This window comes from Peromyscus maniculatus, chromosome 10 (genome assembly GCF_049852395.1).
Source record: "Peromyscus maniculatus bairdii isolate BWxNUB_F1_BW_parent chromosome 10, HU_Pman_BW_mat_3.1, whole genome shotgun sequence".
In the NCBI taxonomy this organism is placed as follows: Eukaryota; Metazoa; Chordata; class Mammalia; order Rodentia; family Cricetidae; genus Peromyscus; species Peromyscus maniculatus.
This window is the reverse complement of record NC_134861.1, coordinates 2,871,622-2,891,126: the sequence shown is the minus strand read 5'-3', so window position 1 is coordinate 2,891,126 and position 19,505 is coordinate 2,871,622. Positions and strand designations below refer to the sequence as shown.

At 52.5% G+C, this 19,505-nt stretch overlaps 1 protein-coding gene across 5 annotated transcripts in view; it reads right to left on the bottom strand.

Annotated features, from left to right (window-relative positions):
• The window catches only part of Sorcs2 (sortilin related VPS10 domain containing receptor 2), a 385,723-nt gene that overhangs the window by 10,045 nt on the left and 356,173 nt on the right, over positions 1-19,505 (bottom strand). For all 5 annotated transcript variants that reach the window (XM_016004035.3, XM_006985589.4, XM_076545711.1 and 2 more), the window contains exons 13-21: positions 18,571-18,662; positions 17,731-17,838; positions 13,547-13,667; positions 12,491-12,624; positions 11,779-11,907; positions 10,144-10,315; positions 4,906-5,092; positions 2,288-2,421; positions 1,022-1,145 (exon numbers count right to left, since the gene is read on the bottom strand). In XM_016004035.3, the coding sequence (XP_015859521.1) occupies positions 1,022-1,145; positions 2,288-2,421; positions 4,906-5,092; positions 10,144-10,315; positions 11,779-11,907; positions 12,491-12,624; positions 13,547-13,667; positions 17,731-17,838; positions 18,571-18,662 (1,201 nt within the window). The remainder of the gene's footprint in view (positions 1-1,021; positions 1,146-2,287; positions 2,422-4,905; positions 5,093-10,143; positions 10,316-11,778; positions 11,908-12,490; positions 12,625-13,546; positions 13,668-17,730; positions 17,839-18,570; positions 18,663-19,505) is intronic.

Genomic DNA, 19,505 nt, shown 5'->3' with positions numbered 1-19,505 from the left:
AAGGTGGCGATGCCAAATGGTCCAGACAGCCTCACCTCTATACCCATGGACCTGGTTCTGTGTTTGGGAGATAAGAGCCTTCCTTTTCTTCAGTCCCCAGTGCCTGGCATGTACTGAGGCTGACAGTGGCTATCACCCGGGGGGGGGGGGGCGCGGCACTGCATGTAGCTGCTTCATGAGATCTACTCTCCAAGTCACAGGAATACATACCCTATGACATCATCTACTTCCTCAAGGACCCATGGACTTCACTGGCCACACCCCCCATCAGATCAACAGCCCCATAAGATGAGAGTGCCCATCTTTCCACTCACATCATTTCCTTTCTCAGGGCCCACAGCTCTGTTCTAGGGTCACAGGAACCCTAGCACCATACTGTCACTCCACTGGCTTCCTTCTCCTTTCTCTCTTATGGGGTGGGAAAGAGCTATGCTGGGCAGAGGGCTCAGGGGACAGTGTTTTGTAAACTGTGACCCAACATCCTATGGCGCGGGCCATCCCTGACCCACAGTGAAGGGAGGAGCAGCCCAGGGCAGCCTCCTCCCTCAGCCTGCAGGCTGCTAATGACTGAAGGCTGTGGTCCATGGCAGAGGGCCTGAGCCGAATGAGCTTCAGGTGTGCTGAAGAGGTACTATGCATTGGGGGGACCTCTCCTCCTCCAGACACAGTATTTTTTCGGAGGGTGTGACATCCTCGGGGAGCACAGATCAGTGAGCACCATCCCCAGGTCCTCTTAAGGACCGTCCTCAGAACGGCAAGTGGAGAGGCCCATGGGAGCTCATCCGTTCTTGTTAAATCATTGAGCAACAGATTCACAGGTCTCCAAAAACACACTACTCATTTTATAGAGGGGAGAAACTGAGGTCAGAGAGTCTGGGACACTTCAATAAGGCCACATAGCCAGTCACAGAGCCCAAATCCTCCTGGACACCTCTACAACCTAGGGCCAGGCAGGAGAGGACAGGCCCTCCGCGGCTGTACACCCACGCTGGCCTGTGTAGGGAGTGGGGGAATGACTCACCCAGCACACGGATGACCCTGGAGTCCTGCAGCACCGAGTTCCCGCAGGCGGCCTGCACTGTCACACGCACTTCCCCAGCCTCCGTAAACCGCGTCGTCACCGAATTGTCCAGGGAGAGCAGAGGCTGTGGAGACAAGCAGGGTCAGGCCAGTCTGGCAGGATGGAGGGCCATGGTCTACTGTCAGGACCACACGGGGACCATGCTGGTGCTGGCTTCCATCAGCAAGCGGGCTGCTGGAGGTTTCTGCATTGGTAGTGTCTGGGAGATGTGGGGGACCCTAGCACACCCTAGTTCTAAGCTGGACCAGGAACATGCCCTGACTCCATAGCATGGCACATCCTTCTACAGGCTGCCTGTGGTCCCCCTACAGAACTTTCTAGCTGGTTTGTAGGCAGCACAGGCCAGATTCTGTGTTCCATTCCAGTTTAGTTCACTGCCCACCCACAGTCATACCCCAGCAGGAGCTCAGGCCCTGCCCTGTGGCAGGAGGCAGATAGTCTCATCATAGATGGGAGGTGACATCACCCGGGTTACAGGTCAAGCCATGCCTTATCGAAGCAGAGGCTGTGGGAGTTGAGTATGGAGCTGGGGATATTCAGGAGGCAAGGCTACACAGAGCCTCAGACCAAAAGCCCTGGTCCTTCTACAAGCCTCCCATCCCAAGAGGCATGACCTTGTACTTGAAGCCCCCCCCCCTTCTCTGAACCTCCCGTTTCAGGGCTTCTGGGGAGGTGTGGGGCGACTGCATCCAGAGTGAGGGAAGGGTGCCCCTCCATAGGTCTGCAAGATGGACATCCTTGCCCCCTCATCAAATGCTTTGCTGCCTCCTTGTGTCTCCTGCTCAAGAACTGCCTGTGCTCCCCCTGCCTCACAGTTTACAACACGACCCTCTGAGTGAGGCCAAGCTCTACCCCTCCCAGTGAAGCCTTCCTGACTGCTCCTCCTGTGACACATGTCATACCCGAACTGCCAGCCAGCTACTCTGTTTCATGTCTTTCACGGGACTATTCAGGGGCTTTTCAGAGGGGACCCCCCCCCCCCCGCCACCCCCCATCCCACCCCCCACCACACCCCACCCCATCCCCCTCACCCCCGCCACGAGCAGATGCTCAGGGTGGGTATTGAGTGAGGGAAGGCCAGGACCAGTCCCCACAATGGTCTCACACTGCGCCCTCATGCCAGGGACCAACAGCAGCACCTTGCCCCACTTGGCACACCAGATGGCAATCTGTGGGAGGGAGGGCTGAGAAGGGTGTAGGGTGCACCTGCAGGCTGTGGCCGATCCACCAGTAGAAGACAGTGAGGTTGGGGTTCAGGGGCAGCAGCACGGCCGTGAGGTTCACCTCCTGGTTGACGCCAATGACAGGGACTACCTCGAGGTAGAGGGCCTGCAGAGGGGCTGAAGAGTCCCCAGAAGTTCGGGGTTAGGGGACAGTGAGGCACAGAACCTTTCAACGGCTACTTTCTAGTCCTTGTCCCCATCAGATTCATCGGTACCATCGCCACCATCACATCACTGCCATCAGCGCCATGATCTCCATCACCACCACCACATTACTACCATCAACACCATGAGTACCACCACCACAGCCATCACCATCTACCACCACCATCATCACCATCACCACTACTCATACCAATACCACCACTCACGACAATCCATCAGCATCAGCATCCCACATCCGTCATTATCATCATCCATCACTATCACCACTCACCACCACCTATCACAGTCATCACTACTCACCCTCCCCATCACCACTACCATCCCCAGCATCACCATCCATGTCAAGGTTTGAATCTGAGCTCTCTGCTGGTTCCTGTTTCCAGTGTTTGCCCCCCAGCTGATGGTGCTGCTTGTTTGCTCTCTAATGGAAACCCCAGTCTCTGCTCCCTGTTCCACCATGGCATGAGCAGCCTCCGGCTGTCACATACTTCCACACCACTCCACTATGCTTCCCAACCATGATGGCTTGGACCCTCTGAAATTCTGAGACAAAGAACACTGTTCCTCCCTCAAATTCTTCCCGTCAGGTATTGTGGTCACAGAGAAGCTAAGGGACCCGTAGCAGGTACGTGGGGTTTGTTGCTTTCCCTAAATCTGACCGTGCAGGTTTAAGCTATTTTTTGGGGGGCTGGGGGGGTGGAATTTGCTATTGCTTTGGGAAAAGAATTTGGAAAAGTGGTACCCGATTTTCAGGCACATCACTGCCCTCTGCATTACTACAGGGTCGTAAATGCTTGTGCTCAGATTTTAAAGGAAAGTTTGTTAAGCTAGGCAACGTGTGCATAGTAGGGTGGAATCCCCCGCAGGGAGACCCTGACAGGGTAATTCATAAAGTTCTGAGGGTGAGGCTTAAGATTCATTGGAAACCCCAGCATGGGATATAGGAACATGGGGCCTCTGTAGAGGAAACCTGAAGGCAATAAAGGGAGCCTGTGTGTGAGAGAGAGCATGCCAAAATGGGAAGGGCACAGGCGCAGCTGCCCACGCCCACAATGCCACCCCGGGCTCCAGGTGCTCCACAGAGCTATGGGACCCAGCATTTCCTTGCTGTGTGTGCTTCAGTCTGGTTTTGATCAAATCTTCTCTTGCGGTTCCCTTTTCTTCTGTTTTTCAGGGGGAATGTTTACTGTAGACAGGAAGTGCAGAACTGCCTTTTACAAGGGCTTCTAAGAGATTTCTCTGAGCATGAATGGAGTCTCTGAGCTGACTTTTGAACATGCTGGAACTGTGGAAACCATGGTGCCCCATGAAGTTGCACTGAATGCTATTTGCATTAGAGATGCATACCGGGAGCTTCTGGGAGCCAGAGGTAGACTATTATGGTTTAAATTTAAAATATCTTCCTTAGGGTCAGGTTTTTAGTTTGCATTTCCCATCTAGAGACTCTCTTTAGGGAGGCTGTGGAAACTTTAGGAGACGGGTCTAGTTGGCAGGAGTAGACCTCTGGAGGTTATAGCCCAGTCACTCACTCCTGCTTTCTGAACCACTGTGATGTGAGGAGCCCCTGGGTCCTACATGCTGCTCTGGCTGTGAATGATACCAAGCCTTCCCTGCTGTGATGGACAGAAGCCCTATGACACTGTGAAACAAATTAAATTTCCCTAAGGTGCTTCTGTCAGGCATTACAGTCACAGTCATGCAAAAACAACTGATGCAATCACCACCGTTATCACTGCCATCATCATTTTCATCACCACACTCATTGCCATTATCACAGCATCACCATCATCAACACCATCGTCATCATTATCACCACCACCCTTATCAACACCACAATTACTACCACCATCATGGCCACACTGCTATAACCATCATCAACACAGCTATACATCACCATCACCAACATCATCACCATTATCACCAATATTACCATCGCTATCACTGTCATTATCATTAAAACTATCACCATCAGTCAATACCATCGCCATCATCACCACCATTATTGCCAAGACCACCATCATTGTCATCACCACTATCATTATCACCATCAATGTCATCATCATCACTACCTAAGGCATCACCTCCATTATCACCTCCATCACTACTTCCATCATCACCTCCATCACCACCACCATCACCTCCACACCACCACCATCACATCCATCATCACCTCTATCATCAACACTATCACCACCACCTTTACTAACATCATTACCATCACTTGTGTTACCATGACCACCACTATTACCATCCTCACCATTACTTTTTGTGAATAATATTGGGAGCAGGTCTAAGCCCAGCCCACCTGCCTTTCTGTCCATGGCCTCACTGTTCTGAGGACCTGTAGCAACCCCACAAGACTCCCTGTGCTTCCCCCAAAGCCCCAGCTCTCCATTTCACAGGAGACACACAGCCTCAAAGGAACAGTGGACTTACAGTTGACCTGGACAAAGAGCACAGCCTCATCATGGCCTGCCATGTTCTCAGCCCTGACAGACACACGGTAGATGCCAGGATTCTCGTAGTGGTGCCGGATGGGCTCACCGGTCAGAGTGAGGTTCACATACATGGCCTTGAAGCCATCGCCAAGATCCACCTGATACTTAGTGGTCAGGACATCACCCTGTAAGGAAATAGCGCAGGGTCACTTAGGAGTGACTCTCAAGATGGCCGTCCATCACTAGATGCCCACTCCTTCTCTCCCTTCTTCCTTCAGATGTGGGTTCTATGGGGCCACAGAGCCTATGGGGCTGGCTCTGCTTTCAAGGCTTCAGCCTGAAGCAGGCTGAGCTGGGAGACAGCGCATGGGACAAGACTGGACTCTCCATTAGAATAGAACACCCATGGGTGATTTTAGGAAGGCAGTTTGAAGGCTGTATGGGTACCAGGGGGAAGCCTGAGCCTGAGCCAGGCCTCAGGGCTAGGAGGGAAATTGGGAGTCTCACATGAAAATGGAGAAGGCTTTGATAACTACCACGAGGTCTCTTCAGGGAACCACAGCAAACAAAACACTTCCTGTGACGAGGTGGCTCCCTGTTTCTCATCCCACCCAGCACTGTCCCAGGAATGAGACTCAGTTGTGTGGAGCAGGCAGGGAGCGGTTCCTGTGACTTTGTCCCCAAGTTGCACTGAACTCCCTATGCAAGCTGCTGGCTGACCCTGACTCTCAAGTTCATGGCAAGATGGAGTTCCTGTGTCCACATTTAAGTTCCCCTCCCCTGTCTGCCTGTCTCTCTCCCTCTTTCTTTGCCTTCTCCCCTCCCCTGGTCACCCCACTTTAGCCATCAACAGTCTTCCTAGCTCACAGCCTCCAGACCTCAAAAGCCAAGGACATTTATATGTAAATGATGTTCATTAACTTTCTCCATGAATACACTACACTGGGTTGGATAGTCACCCCAAATCCACTTCTGTTGGGACCCTCTGAAATGGATATTTAAAATAAATCTTCAGATGCAAGTCATTAAAAGGAGGTCACAATGGGTCACAGAGTACAAGAAACCCATGGGCAGGATCCTTGAAGAGGAAACAGTGGTGACTTGGGCACCAGGAAAGGGCTGTTTGGACAAAGAGGCAGACACTGGAAAGTACAGCCATGAGTCAAAGGCTTCCAGAATGCCCAGAAGCTGGCTGAGGCTTTGTTGAGGACATTCCTAGAACCCAGCACATATGGTGCTTCATGTGCCCATTTTTTAGGTTGCAAGACTGAGGCTTTCAGGGATCTAGGCTCTGGAGGTGGGTTCTCTGTCCATTGCTCTCCTGGCAGGGTTGGGTGAGGATCAAGGGGAATGTCCACACTCAATTCATTCCTATGAGGGGGCAAGTCCTGGGTAGCATTCAAGAAGTGGGTGTCTGCTCGTGGTTTTGAGGTTCCCATCCTTCCCAGCATGCACGTTCATGTACATCTTCCCATGTACTTGCCACCCAAGCAGCCTGCTATGTCCTCAGTCTCATCCTGTTTCTTGCTCGTTTTCAAACTGGCTGGTTCATCTGTTGATGGAGTTCTTTGTATAGTACTGCTCTGGTACCCACTGGGCTGTGCCAAGAAACTCCCTCCTGTCTGTAGCTACTTTTATCTTCTTGACAGTTTTACTGGTTCCAGATCTAGATGGCGCTGACACCTCAAGGTTTCATTGTGTGGCCTGGTGCTATGAGCCGAGGAATACGTAGTAAGAATTCAGCTGAATGTGATAAAGCTATGCTTGGAAGAATCAAGGCATTCTTCCAGAGGAACCCAAATCTCAAGGAGTATTTGGTGTTATTCGGCTTTTAATACATCAGCTGTTTCCTGCTATGAATTTCCTGTGCACTCTCATACCTTCTCCAAGAACTCCTAACAGTGCATTTTATCTGATATACTTCTCTAGCATCCAAAGCCAACCACAGACAGGACAAAGCATTTCAGACCAACCACTGAGTCTCCTAAATTAAGGTAAACAGCCTTTTGGAGACATGGCCTGTCTCCTAGGCCTAGGAGGAACTAGTTCCCCTAGACAGGGGAACTTAGGTGCATAGCTTTCTTTCTTATGCAAATGAAGCTCGGACCCTCCTTTCTGTTAGAGCCCAAATGGCATTCCAGAGCAATTGACTCAGAACAAAAGGTCTCTTTTTGCATACTAGGTGCAGTGAAGCCATGAGGCAGGTTTCCTAGCTCTGAGCAGAGATACCCAGCCCTGCCAGTATACATGACATAGAAATAGAGAGGCAGTTACATTTTAGTGACTTATAGACTCTTTTACCTAACCACCTGTAAGATTGTAGTTTGAGCACATTTATGATAAACTCGTAACATTTCACCTAACCACTTATAAGAATATATTTTGAGCACATAAATTCCCTTTCTGACTTATTCCAGGCCTATCTGGCCCCACTGCCTCTATTCACTCCCCTTTTGGGTTACCAATGGAGCTGGCTATCACTGCTTTTGTGGGGACCTTGGAAGCCTTGCACTGTATTGTGAGAGTTACTGCTTGCAAGGCGGTAGACCGGTTCTGGGAGAGGAGCAGGAAGGAACCAGGATTGGGAGAGATGAAGATGAGGATGAGGAAAAAAGCTTCATTAGAACTAGGATGGGACAGGAGGAAAAGGGACAGACAGAGAGGAGCTAAGCATGAGAACAGAACTGAAGCTGTGGAGACAGAATTTTATCTCAGAGGGATGAAGTGAATGGATGGAAGAGCTCGGTGTACCTAGATTCATTCCCCCAAATTACCCCCACTGTTCATAGTGTCTTCCCTAGAACTCTGAGAGAAATCTCCTCAGGGCAGGCCCTTGAGGAAATTTTGATAGTCTGCAGCCCCATCCAGGCCGAGGACTCTCAGCCTGTGTTTCTGGGCTGACTTCAATATGAGTCTTATTTTATACTTTCCCACTTTTTCTGCAGGTGTGTGATCTATTTTGGGTTCATGTCTGAGGTCTGGGGGGAGGTGCTGCTGCTGGATGGAGAGACACCACCTCTCCCAGTCTGGTCTGCACCTGTCAAGAGCAGGCAGGTGTCTATGGATCTGTTCCTAGCCTCCATCCCCCATTGCTGTGAATTCTTACTTAGAAAATTCAGGCCCCTCCATACCCAGCCCTGCTTTCAAGCCCAGTGATATGTAAGAGTAGGTGTGTGTGTGGTAGAGGAGTGCACACTGTGCCTGTAAGTGTCTATGAGCATGTAAGGGAGTTTGTGTCACAGTGTAAGTGTGCATATACCCACCCTCAGTTCCATGCTTCTATCCCCTTTCCTCCCAGGACTGGGTTGCCCCAGGATCCCCTATTTCAAGACATGTTTGCATTGCTCCCCTCAACTCTGCCACTCCTAAACCTGACAAGCACCCCAGCAAGTATTCAGAAGATGCTCTGTCCTCTAGTCCTTCTGACCCAGCTGAGGCTTCTGCTTGCAGATGTGCTGTAGTTTTCAGTTTTATGCTCTAGGGGGCAGCAGATCACCATATTTCCAGGATATCTGGCTAGGACTTTGAGAAGCCTCAGCTGGGTCTGTTGGAGCGTCCAGAGGACCCCAGGCTGACCAGGGGCTCTGTCCTTCTGCATCCAAACACACTGCTACCAACAGAGATACCTAGCCCTGCCTCGGGGCTGCCTGATGGTTCAAATGAACCTTAGGGCTGTCTCAATCAGTGAGAGGACCTGGGCAGGAGGTGTTGTATATGAGTGCGTGTGTATCGGAGTTGTATTGTATAGCTTGGGCATGGGGACCACAGACTTGGCCATTGTCTGCTTGGAGTCCAGAGGCCTCTAGAGGACACGGCGCCATCTCTGCCTCTTTTCACTATGTAGCTCTGAGATAATGACATCACTGTTCATGCCTCAGTTTCTTCATTTAATAATGTAAGCTGATAGAGTGCACAGTGTAAGATTGCATTTCTAACAGGAAGCTGCTGTCTCAGTGCCTAATATACAGGTGCTCAGTGTGGCCAGTTTGAATCCTCCACAGCCTCAGTTTTCCTGTTTTCAGGAGACCAGATCTCAGACACCTAAAACCAGACACCTTTTAAAGGTTGTCTGAGTATAGCTTGCATGATCATGGATTTACCTGTATTAGCCTTCACATCTGTTAGCTGAAGATCTGGACTCCTGCTGATCTGTGAGAGGAGACTGCCCAGAGTCCTGGGGGAGAAAGAGAGCCCTCCCCCTGCCTCTGTGAGTGGAGACTGCCCCGAACTCCAGGGAGAAAGGGAGCCCTCCCTCTGCCTCTGTGAGTGGAGACTGCCCAGAACCCCAGGGAGAAAGGGGGTCCTCCCTTGGCCTCTAAAGTTTTCTGAATGTTCATGTCTTTCTAATAGTCATTTTTAAATTCCTTGCAGGGATCATTAGCTGCTTCTATAAGCAGAGACACGGGGATGTGTCTTGTGAACCAGAAGGAAACAGAAAAGTTAACAGTTCCCTCAGGGAACAGAACAGAATTTTGGGTGATATTTATGTCTGTAGTGTTTTTTTTTTTTTTAAATTATAAATGTATTTCCTAAATATACTACAATGAGCATATATTATTTTTAAAATCAGAAGAAAATGTAACACTTGTTCTGAAGTAAAAATAGAATGAGTGGGAGACTGGGCGGAGAAAAAATATATATTTGTGTGTGCATATATATAAACTTGTATTTATATCTATCCCTATATACACACAGAAGGCATTATCGCTGGATGTGTGATTACAAGTCATTAAAAAAACTTTATGCTTTTGTTGGGATTCCAGATCAACTAAATCAATATAATTAGAGATTTAAAATTGCCTTGGTGCTGGGCCGGGGGTGTGGCTCAGTAGAAGAGTGCTTCTCTAGTTTGTACAAGGCCCTGGGTTCCACCCTCGGCATTAGAAGAGAGAAATCAATGAAGGAAGTTTAGTGCCACCTATGGGGAGGAATTGATTTTGTGTCAGTGTTTGATAAGCACAAGATCACACACAAATGCACGGATAGACATCCAGACACTCACATGTATATACATGTGTAATGTGGAGTCCATTTCCTGCTAAATGTCTAACACACTTGCTCTTGTATCTATTTCATCTCAAAAGATGCTCAGAGTCAAGAGGCCGACTTTGGTCCTGTGGCTCCCAGCCTCGGGGGCAGGCCGGCCTCTGTGGCCATGCTCCAAACAGTCCCGAGCCTCACCCTTGTATGCCTGGCTGGAACTCCCCTCCAGTAACAGTCCAGGGTGGATGCTCACCTGTTCCTGCCGCACCACAAAAAGCACATCTTCTCTAGGCCGCACCGCCACTGCTTCTCCGCGGATGCTCACCTGGAGGCCCCGGGGTGCTGTGAGGGGGCACTGTAACTGTACCGGGCTCTGCTGCAGGTCCACACCACCTTCGCACACATTGGACACCACCTTCCGGTACCTGGGAGGATGAGGGAAGGGTCAGGTCCAAGATGAACAGTGGTTCCATGGGTAAGGATGGTTTCCTCTCCTGAGGCAGGCAACTCACGGCTCCAGCCTCTACAGCCCTATTTACTGCCTGCTCCCCATGGCTGCTTCTGTCTACCTTAGGGCTGAGAGCACTGAGGATGAGGATGGAGAGGCTGGCTGTGCCCATCTGCTTTGGAGAGCTGAAGCATCCATGGCCTGATCATGTCGCCCACAGTAATAATAACTTTTTTTTTTTTTTTTTGCTAAGGGGTGATAGAAGGAGATAGTCTAAATCCAATGTCTTGCTGAGAACTATGGAGGACTGAGTGGCTGAGAGGTGCTCAGCCTTGGCTTCCTGGGTGGCCACAAGCAAACATGTTGCTCTTCTTGGGATGGCTCCACCCATCCACTACCCATCTACCCACCCACTCATCCAACAGTGGCACAATGGCCTCTTTGGCAACCCCACCAGGGCTTGGCAAGCAGCAACCCTTATCTGAAGTGTCAGCTAGGATCTGTATCAAGAGTACACGAGTTTAGAAAGATGGGTATTTGTGGGGCAGAAGACTGGGTAGATGGATGGGAGGGAGGGTGGGTGGATATGTGGGTGAGTAGATAGGTGGATGGGTGGATAAATGAGTAGATTGATGGAATAAATAGATGGCTAGATGAATAGGGGATAGATGAAGTAGATGGGTATAAGGATGAGTGATGGATGGATGAGTCGGTGGATAGATGATTTATGGTTGGGTAGATGGGTGGATGAATATATGGAAGGAATATATGGATAGGAGATAGAAGTGGGTGGGTGGGTGGATGGATGGATGGAAGGATGGAAGGATGGATGGAAGGATGGATGGATGGGGTTGGATAGGTGAGTGGATGGATGATAGATGTCAGGCTATATATAGCCAAGACTAAAGCATTCAGTTCCTGGTCCTGTCTCTGTTTCTTCCAGCTCTCCAGGGTAAGTAATAAGGAATCCCTCACAAAGGATGAGGAAATGGGCCCATCACATGTAGCATGTGGACCCCATGGAAGCTGAAGGCTCACAGATATTATGTACTTGGTATTTCTACATGAAGTTGCTGCTTTATAAACCATTTATTCACCCTGCCCCAGGGAGGGAGAAGGGTCTGCCTGCCACTTCCCCACCCCGCAGAGTTTATGGCCACTATAGCAGACTGTAGGAACACTCACTGTGTGTGCCATGGGCTTAGGCCTAGCAGGTGAATATGCCAGTGGCTGAGATTTCAGCTACAGCAGAGGAAAACCTGGGGGTGGGGGCTGGGAGAGTGATCTATCAAGGCTTCCGACCGGAAGTTTGGTGTAAGTGGAGTCCCCCAGGCTTCAGGAACATCCCTGGTGCCATCACAGTACAGGTGTGAAAGGGCCAGAGAAGGATGAGGCTGCTCTGGGGTCCCAGTCCCACAGGAGTGGGGTTGGTGTACTCACCCAAGGCTGCTGGTGTAGGTCTGGCCCAGGACACAGTCTTCAGGAGGGGACAAGGGGTTGAACCAGAAGTTAGCGGAGCACTTGTTGGCCGTGGACTCGGAAGAAGGTGAGCGTTCAAACCCATAGTCACTGGGAAGGGAAAGCTGGGTTAAAAGGTGAGATTAGGGGTGACCGCCGGGGTGGGGAAACTTACACCACAGGTCTAGATGTGTCCGTCTGTGGGGGCGTGGGTGGATCCCCAGGTTTGTCCCGGAGGAAAGCAGATGGAACATACTACCTCCATTCCAGAGCAAGGAGGATAAAAATGAAGCGGAGCCTGGAGGACTTTCTGGGGGAAGTGAGTGTCTCAAGGGATGCAGGGAGGTAGAGGGCAGCCAGGGTCAGTGGCTGTACAGCCAGGGTCAGCGGCCTTGGAAAGGGCATGGAGACCTGAGTATGGGGTGCATGGTAGAAAGGGTGAGGCAGGCTGGGGGCGGAGGCTTTGTGAACTACATTGCCATAGGACAGTGGGCCTCTGAGTGGATTATGTCCCTCGAGGGAGGAGAGGGACTAGGTGAGTGTATCTTGCTCCCATGATGCTCTAAGGTAGAGGTGGACGTGTGCGTCTGTGACTAGGCCTTGAAGGACGATGTGGCCTCCACCCTGGTTCTAGGGACAAGGTCATCCTGAAGTAAAGATGCCAGAGCAGCCGGGAGGGAGGGGCAGTGCCCACCAGAGGAAGTCAGAGTCCCGGCACTTGCACACACGTGACGTGAGTGCCGACGTGAAGCTCCTCCCCTTGACACACCAGGATGTGGACTTCCTTTTCCGGTAACTTCTCTGCTGGCCCATGATGCAGTGATCACCCTGTAGCAAGAACACCAGGATGAGCAATCCCCAGAGGATGGTGACAGCTACCACCAGCTTACCTTGTTGCTCCTGCCCTGGTGGCAGCTGGGGTGGGGCATTTACCTCCTTTCACAAACAGGGAAACTGAGGTCCAAAAGAACTTGACATGTCAGGCAACTGGCCCAGCTTCCCTCATCTTAAGCCCTATGACCGGGCCCTTGGTAGTCACAGAAGAGCTGGGCCTACACGGGCCAGGTGTGTGACCATGTGGGGATGAGCCATGCCTGGAGGGCTCATGTGGACACACAGTAGATTCTCAGGCTGTGCTCAAAATGGCACAGCCCCGATCCCAGTAACAGGGCCCCTTGTAGCGATGGGGAAGGACTGGTGGGAACTCTGTGTAGCCACGGTGAATCGGGTTCTGGAACCCTCTCTGGGCCCATCTGAGTACTTTCTTGTAAATCAAATTTCTGCAGAGGGTCATTGAGTCGCTAGCCGGACCATCCCCCACTTGATTTAGTGGCTCACAAGCAGCCTGCTCACATCTCCCAGGTACCCACTGAAGTGTCAGCCTCCCTTGTACTACCAGGAGCTGAGGTGGCGGTGGGTGGGTGGGTGGGAATCTCATGTTCTGCTTAACCCAAATATGAAGGCTAGACACTGGATTATGACACAGGATGCTCCCAGGCCCTCAGGGCAGATAGTCTTTGCCCATTTCCCCCGCAAACAGAAAAGTCCCGAATCCTGTCATGGAGACCTCCTTGCTGAGGGTGGGGCTCACTCTCTGCAGGCCCTAGGGTCACGAAGAGCCATAGATCAAGCAGCCACAGGTGCAAGGGTGGCCCAGAAAATCCCTGGGAGGGAAGATGCCCAGAGGTTGACATCTATGGGATTCCATGGAGGAGGAAAGGGCCTTGGGTCTGCAGGTTGCCAGACCCACCTGGAGGTCAGTGAGGTCCCAGGAGCTATAGTCATTCTCGCCACACTGCCGGGGGAAGGAGGGCCGGAAGTCCACCTTGACTAGCTCCCAGTCAGAGCGGAAGCTGATGTGGCCAAAGACCCTGAGGGGAGAAAGAAGGAAGGCCACTTTAGATTGACCCATCCCTAGTGTGTAGATGTGCTCCTACTCAGGTCCCCTGTGCCACCACCTGTGATACCTCTCGTGACCCAGAGGGTTCAACGATGTGGTGTGCCCGCCACCGGCACCTGACCTGATGTTATCATCCTCAGGGGGACCGCTATCTGTGACTTGCTGATTGCAATAGCACCATAGGCCATCCACCCGACCCATGCAATCCCCTTCCTGACAGGAGCAGGCTCTCAGGTGGGCGGGCTCCCCGCCTTCTTGGCTGCCACAGGCCCTTCCATAGCCTCACACGCCAGGCCTTGTACTTGCTCTGGGTGGGCCAGAGCCATGTCCAGTGTTATCTGGTCTCTCCCTGCCTTTCTGTTGGCCTCTCTCTGTCTGCCATGTGGGATTGGGCTCCAAGCTGTTTATCCCAGGCAGAGCTGGCACTCCAGAGAGATAACTAGTCCTTGTGTGCCTTGGACAGTGGGATGAATGGGTCCGTGTGACAGCACAGTGCGTCCCACTGAGCAGAGGGAGGGGCTGAGGGAGGCCGGACATACAGGAAGATACAGGAAGCACAGTGACGCGTTGAGGCTAAGCATGCTCGGCTTGGTGAGCTGAGACCAGCATCCCACACTGGCTTCTACCCCTCCCAGACAATTTCTCTGCAAACCATGGGTGGCCTTGTCTCGGGGTACCTGCCATTCAGTGGGCATTCCTCTGGTCATGGCCCCATTGTCACCTTGACAGACAGCTGGAGAGGGGGTTCCCACATTTCTGTCCTCCCCTCTAAGGCTTACCACATCCTGTGAAGGATGCATGCTGATCGCCCCAGACTTCTGAGAGGAAACAGACTAAGGAAGGGACCCATCCAGGGTGGCAACCCAGTACTGGTACCTGGGGCTGGCAGCTCACATTTGTGTGGCCTGGGACCCATAAGCAATTAGCCTGAGTTTGATAACCATGCAGCCTCCTATACAGGGGGACATCCCATACTCTGCATTCTGAGCTCAAACAGAGAAGCAGGCTGCTGTAGCGAATCCGCTCCGTGTATTTCAGTTCTTGTCCATGAAGAAAGCCCAGACCTCAGCTCCCACTGTGAGCATCTCTCGTCCAGTTGAATGGCCCTAGCAGGAGAGGCCAAAGGGCCATTGGCTGCTTGAGAGAGAGCAGGAAATGTGGGCCATACTGTGGAGTGGACTGCTGGCTCCTCCATAGGTATGGCCTGCAGCCCTGCCCGGCTGAGAGCCCTCACAGTGCTGCCCAGGGCTGGGGAACCCTCTGCCATGTACTGTACTGGGGGAGGCAACTGTGGGCAGACAATGTGGTGGACAACGTCCTGACAAGGTGACTGTGGTCAGCTTGGATGTGACCTTTGGGTAGATGAGGATAAAGATGCCATATGGGCAGGGCCCTGTTCTAGGCTCGCACAGAAAAGCTTTTCATTCTGCCAGCCCGTGTCTCCTCCGAGGCGTGTGAGTGATCTCCGTGTCCACTGAAATTGGAAGCTGTTTGAAGATGCGGCTTTGTGAAAGGCTCCATAGGAACCTTACGGAGCTTTTTAAAAACTTAAAACAGGAATGCACGTGCCTGTGAACTTTGCTGCTTTCCCCGGATGAAATGCCATCTGCAGGGATGAAAGCCGCATTTGGGACCAGACCCGGATCTGAGGGCCTTGGCTGCACAAAGCACTAATGTCCCAAAGCAGCTACAAAATGCAGACCACAAGACGAAGTGAGAAGAGGAGCGTGCGGGGAGGTGCTCAGGGCGGAAAGCGCCCCCATGGTGGGGCCAGGCTGCAGGAGCTGAGGCCTGGGAACCATGCCGGCTCTCTGGAGCTCTGAGAGCCCTGTCAGAGCGGTCACCTTCTCACCAGCCCCTCTTCTTGCCTCGTGGGCTCCATCCTGCAAACTGTCCAACCTTCTTGCAAAAAGACCAAGGCCCAGGCTGAGTCTGCTGCAGCCCAGGCTGCAGTCAGATCAGGGAGTCAGACTTCCTCGCCTGTTTCTCTTGACACACACCAAGTGCCATGTCTCTGACTTCTCTTCCTGCCTCAAGCCACAGCCTTCAGATGGCCCACCGACTGAGGCATGAGCCTCCCCAGGGCCTTGGCAGATCACAGCATCATAGAGGACCTGACCAGGAACAACCTGCAGTCAGGTAGAGGGAGATCTGGACCAGCTCAGCCTTCCATACCTGGTGTTCAGCTCTTCCAGGATGCACACACCACCTCTGTCCTGCAATGAAGTCTGCCCTGGCTTTCCCCTGGCCACCCAGGAAGGAGACTGTGAGGCCAGCACCACAGTGGGCTTCCTCCCTGCAGCCTGACTGTGGGGGAGGGGCTCCACCTGCTGGGGGGGCAGTCATGGACATTCTGCAGGGATTCCATGGGGCTGTGGACACTCCATGGGGCACTGAAATGCTCTGTGGGGTTCCATAGAGGTCATGGATGCTCCATGGACACTTCCTGGGACTCTGAGTGCTCCCTGGGACCCTGAGTCAGGAGAAGCATGCAAGCCAAAGTCTCCTCCCAGACTTCTTCCTGGCAGTCACTGGCCAGTGTGGGCAGCAGATGCTCTGTGGCCAACAGTCCCTGGGCCCTGGCAGGGGTCACTTAGTCTGGCTGTCTCTGACAGCCCTCATTAGCTCCTGGCATGTGGAGGTTGTCGCTGTATCCTCGACACCTATACGTCTGCTGTTGTGGCTTCACTGAAATCTTGTTTATTGAGCTCTGACCACACATCGGGTACTGCCCAGCCAGGCACATTAGTAACACAGACTGAAGGACCCCACCCCTTGGGGTCTCAGGAGGGTCAGGCAATCAAGGCCACATCCCGGGCAGAGCCCAGAAGGTGCAAAGCTCTTGAAGGGGTGAGGAGCAAGGCCACTGTCCCGGCAGGCAGGAGGAATGCATAGCTTTGTCATCCCTCATCTCATAGGCCTGAAAAGGTGCAAGGCTTGTTTCCTGTCCTCTGTCCCACACCACCTTCCATTCATTCCCAGGAGGCTGTCCCTGTCACTGGCCTAGCTAGGGCTCATCTCCAGGTGCCCGGAGAGCCACATGCCACTCAATCTGAGGTCCTATGCAGTCCCTATCCATCCTGGCAGACACAATGGCAGTGTCTAAATAGGAAGGTAAGGTTTCTTTGTCCATCCTCAGGGGCCCCTAAAGCCAGTCCACGGTATGTTTTACAGCTAGCTCTCCTGGGACCTCAGTGTCAGCATACAATAGGAGTTTAATAAATAAATGCACTTTAAACATTAGGTGGTCTACAAGAACACGTCTCTCCACCCCGGTGGCCCAGCCTCACACCTCTGCTGTGCTGGGTGCTTTCTCCTCTATAGGGACAGGCTGGCATACACAGCTGATCCTGAAGCATGCATCTGAGCTCAAACTCACAGCCATGACCCCACTGGACATGGAGAGACTCATGATCCTCCAGCAGTGGGAATATGAAGTAAGGATGGGAGATAGTCAGGTTCTCTCGGGGCTTCTCCACATGTACATCTGTAGGAGCATCCAGTGAGCTCACGGAAGACAAAGGTGGAGTGTGAGCCGCCAAGAGCCCAGCTGGCCCTTCACGCCCACACCACAGACAGCAAGGCCATACCTGCCAGGATGCCAGAGCCCACTCTAGGTTGAGTGTGAGGTCACCCTGTCTGCCCAGTCTACGGGACGGGGGGCTGGCCTGACTGCCTGGGACCAGCATCAAATAAGGCTCCCAACTGCACAATCCTGTTGGGCCTCAGCTGCGCCACATAGCCAAGAAAAGTACTGTCCTCACTACAGTCAGCTAGAAAGGTGACAGCATGCACTGGTAAGGGACCAGCCAGTCAGTGTCCTGGGAGGGATGGAGAGCCCCCACCTGCTGGCCAGGGGGAGAAGAGGAGTCACTGGCCTGGGACAGGGAGATAACAGGCATTCAACAATAAATAGGGGCCCAGTCTGAGGCCACCTCAGAGCTCAGAGACGAGACCCAGCCTGCCTGGGGGTCGCGCTGACCCGTGTCTTCCTCCCACCTTCCTGTATCACCCACGTCCTGACACACACTCACGTCATGACCAGCGTCTCGTCCCCTGGCTCGCTCAGCAGCCCGTCCACGAACACGGAGGTGCTGGTGAAGTTGTGTGTGCTCCAGGTGTGGCCCTCATCCACGCTGAACCTGTGAAGGGCCACCAGTGTTCACAGAGCAGCACGAGCTTACTCCTGCCTATGACCCCCAGGCCTGACTCTTACCCAACAGAGACCAGCTCCATGACCATCTCAATACCTAGGCCACAGCTGGACCACAGCCTTTGTCTCTCAGGTGAGACCACAGCAGATGCCTGCCAGCACCAGGTGGCATCCCTGACTAATTAGCAATGTGATGGCCTGCTGCCCTAGACATTGTCAGGATACCACACAGGCACTGTTCTCTATGAATAACAGGGACATCTGAGCCTTAGAAACTTCCAGTAATAGTATACAAGGCTTGAGCCCAGCTCAGAGTCCCGGGGTCAGCGACACAACCAATATTACAGCGATGTTAACTCCCAGGACATTCAGCTCTTTTTCAGATTAAAGTGGCACTGGCTGACCAGCAGTTTCCCAACTCTGCCTCCTAAATACCAATGTTACCCTGTCCTCGATTTTGGGCACCCACTGGCTGCCTTGTCTGTTCACCCTGGCCCCGATCCTCCGCCAAGAGGCTCTTGTTGCTACTTAGGGTGCCTCCCGGGACTCCTCAACCCCCTCCATGTTACCCTGACCAGGCTATGTATTCTCTGTTCATCCTGGAGTAATATAGGTCCATCTCTGGGACACCTCAGAAGGGTTGGGAGGTGTGGGTCATCCCAGTGTTAGGCTGCCAGGGAACTGTTCTGGAATGCTCAGTGCCCTCTGCCCATGATCTCACTTGAGGATCTTCAGGGGGATGGAGGTATCCTTGATGGCGGCAATGACACCACCGTGGTCCAGGTAGAGGACATGGTGTTCTTCCTCGAAGACCTGTGGGGGTGATACATACTCTCAGGTGAGACCTCGACAAGGCCGGCAGAACCTGATCGGGAGGGGATGCCAGCTCTCTATCTAACACCCCCATACCCACCCCAACTTAGCACATGAGGAATGAGTGGGGTTTGGGGGACAGTGGCCATTTTATCTACCCTGAGGGATGGAGAGAACTGTGGGATGCGCTCTCAGAATCCTGGCCACGGGAACCCAGGTCAGCAAATGGCCCAGCAATGAGGGAAGCGCAGTGTACTCAGAGCCGAGTTCAGGATGAACCCCAGGCCAACATGGGGTGCAGTGACAGAGCATATGGCTCCTTGATACCTCTGATCTAGGTGGATGTGACCACCTCTGGCTTCCTACAGTCCTAGCCTAACTGAACCACATGTGACATCTTCTGTTACAATCAGGGAGCTATTGGGAGAGCAGATGACATTGAGTCCTCTGGGGCCATCTCAGTGGAGGTCTGAGCTGGGTACCTGGGACTCTGGCATGTCGATGAATACATGAATGAATGGCCACCATATGAATGAATGAATGAGTGAATGGATGGATGGATGGATGAATGAATGCACTGAGGATAAATGAATGAATGACCTTTTGCGGGGAGGCAAAGGTATCTTGACAGGGGCCACCTAGGAGGGACAACTCTGTTGGCCACTGCCATCTGCTGATATCCTGGTTGGGCAAGTGCCATCTTACAGACAGGAAGCTGGCTCACAGTAAGTTGGTTGGGGACAATATCAGGGAAATTGCTGAGGAAGCCTCAGACAGTGTCCACACTGTGGTTCTCTATACCTTAAGCAGCCCCTGGGGTGCGGAGCTGGAAGGCGATACAGA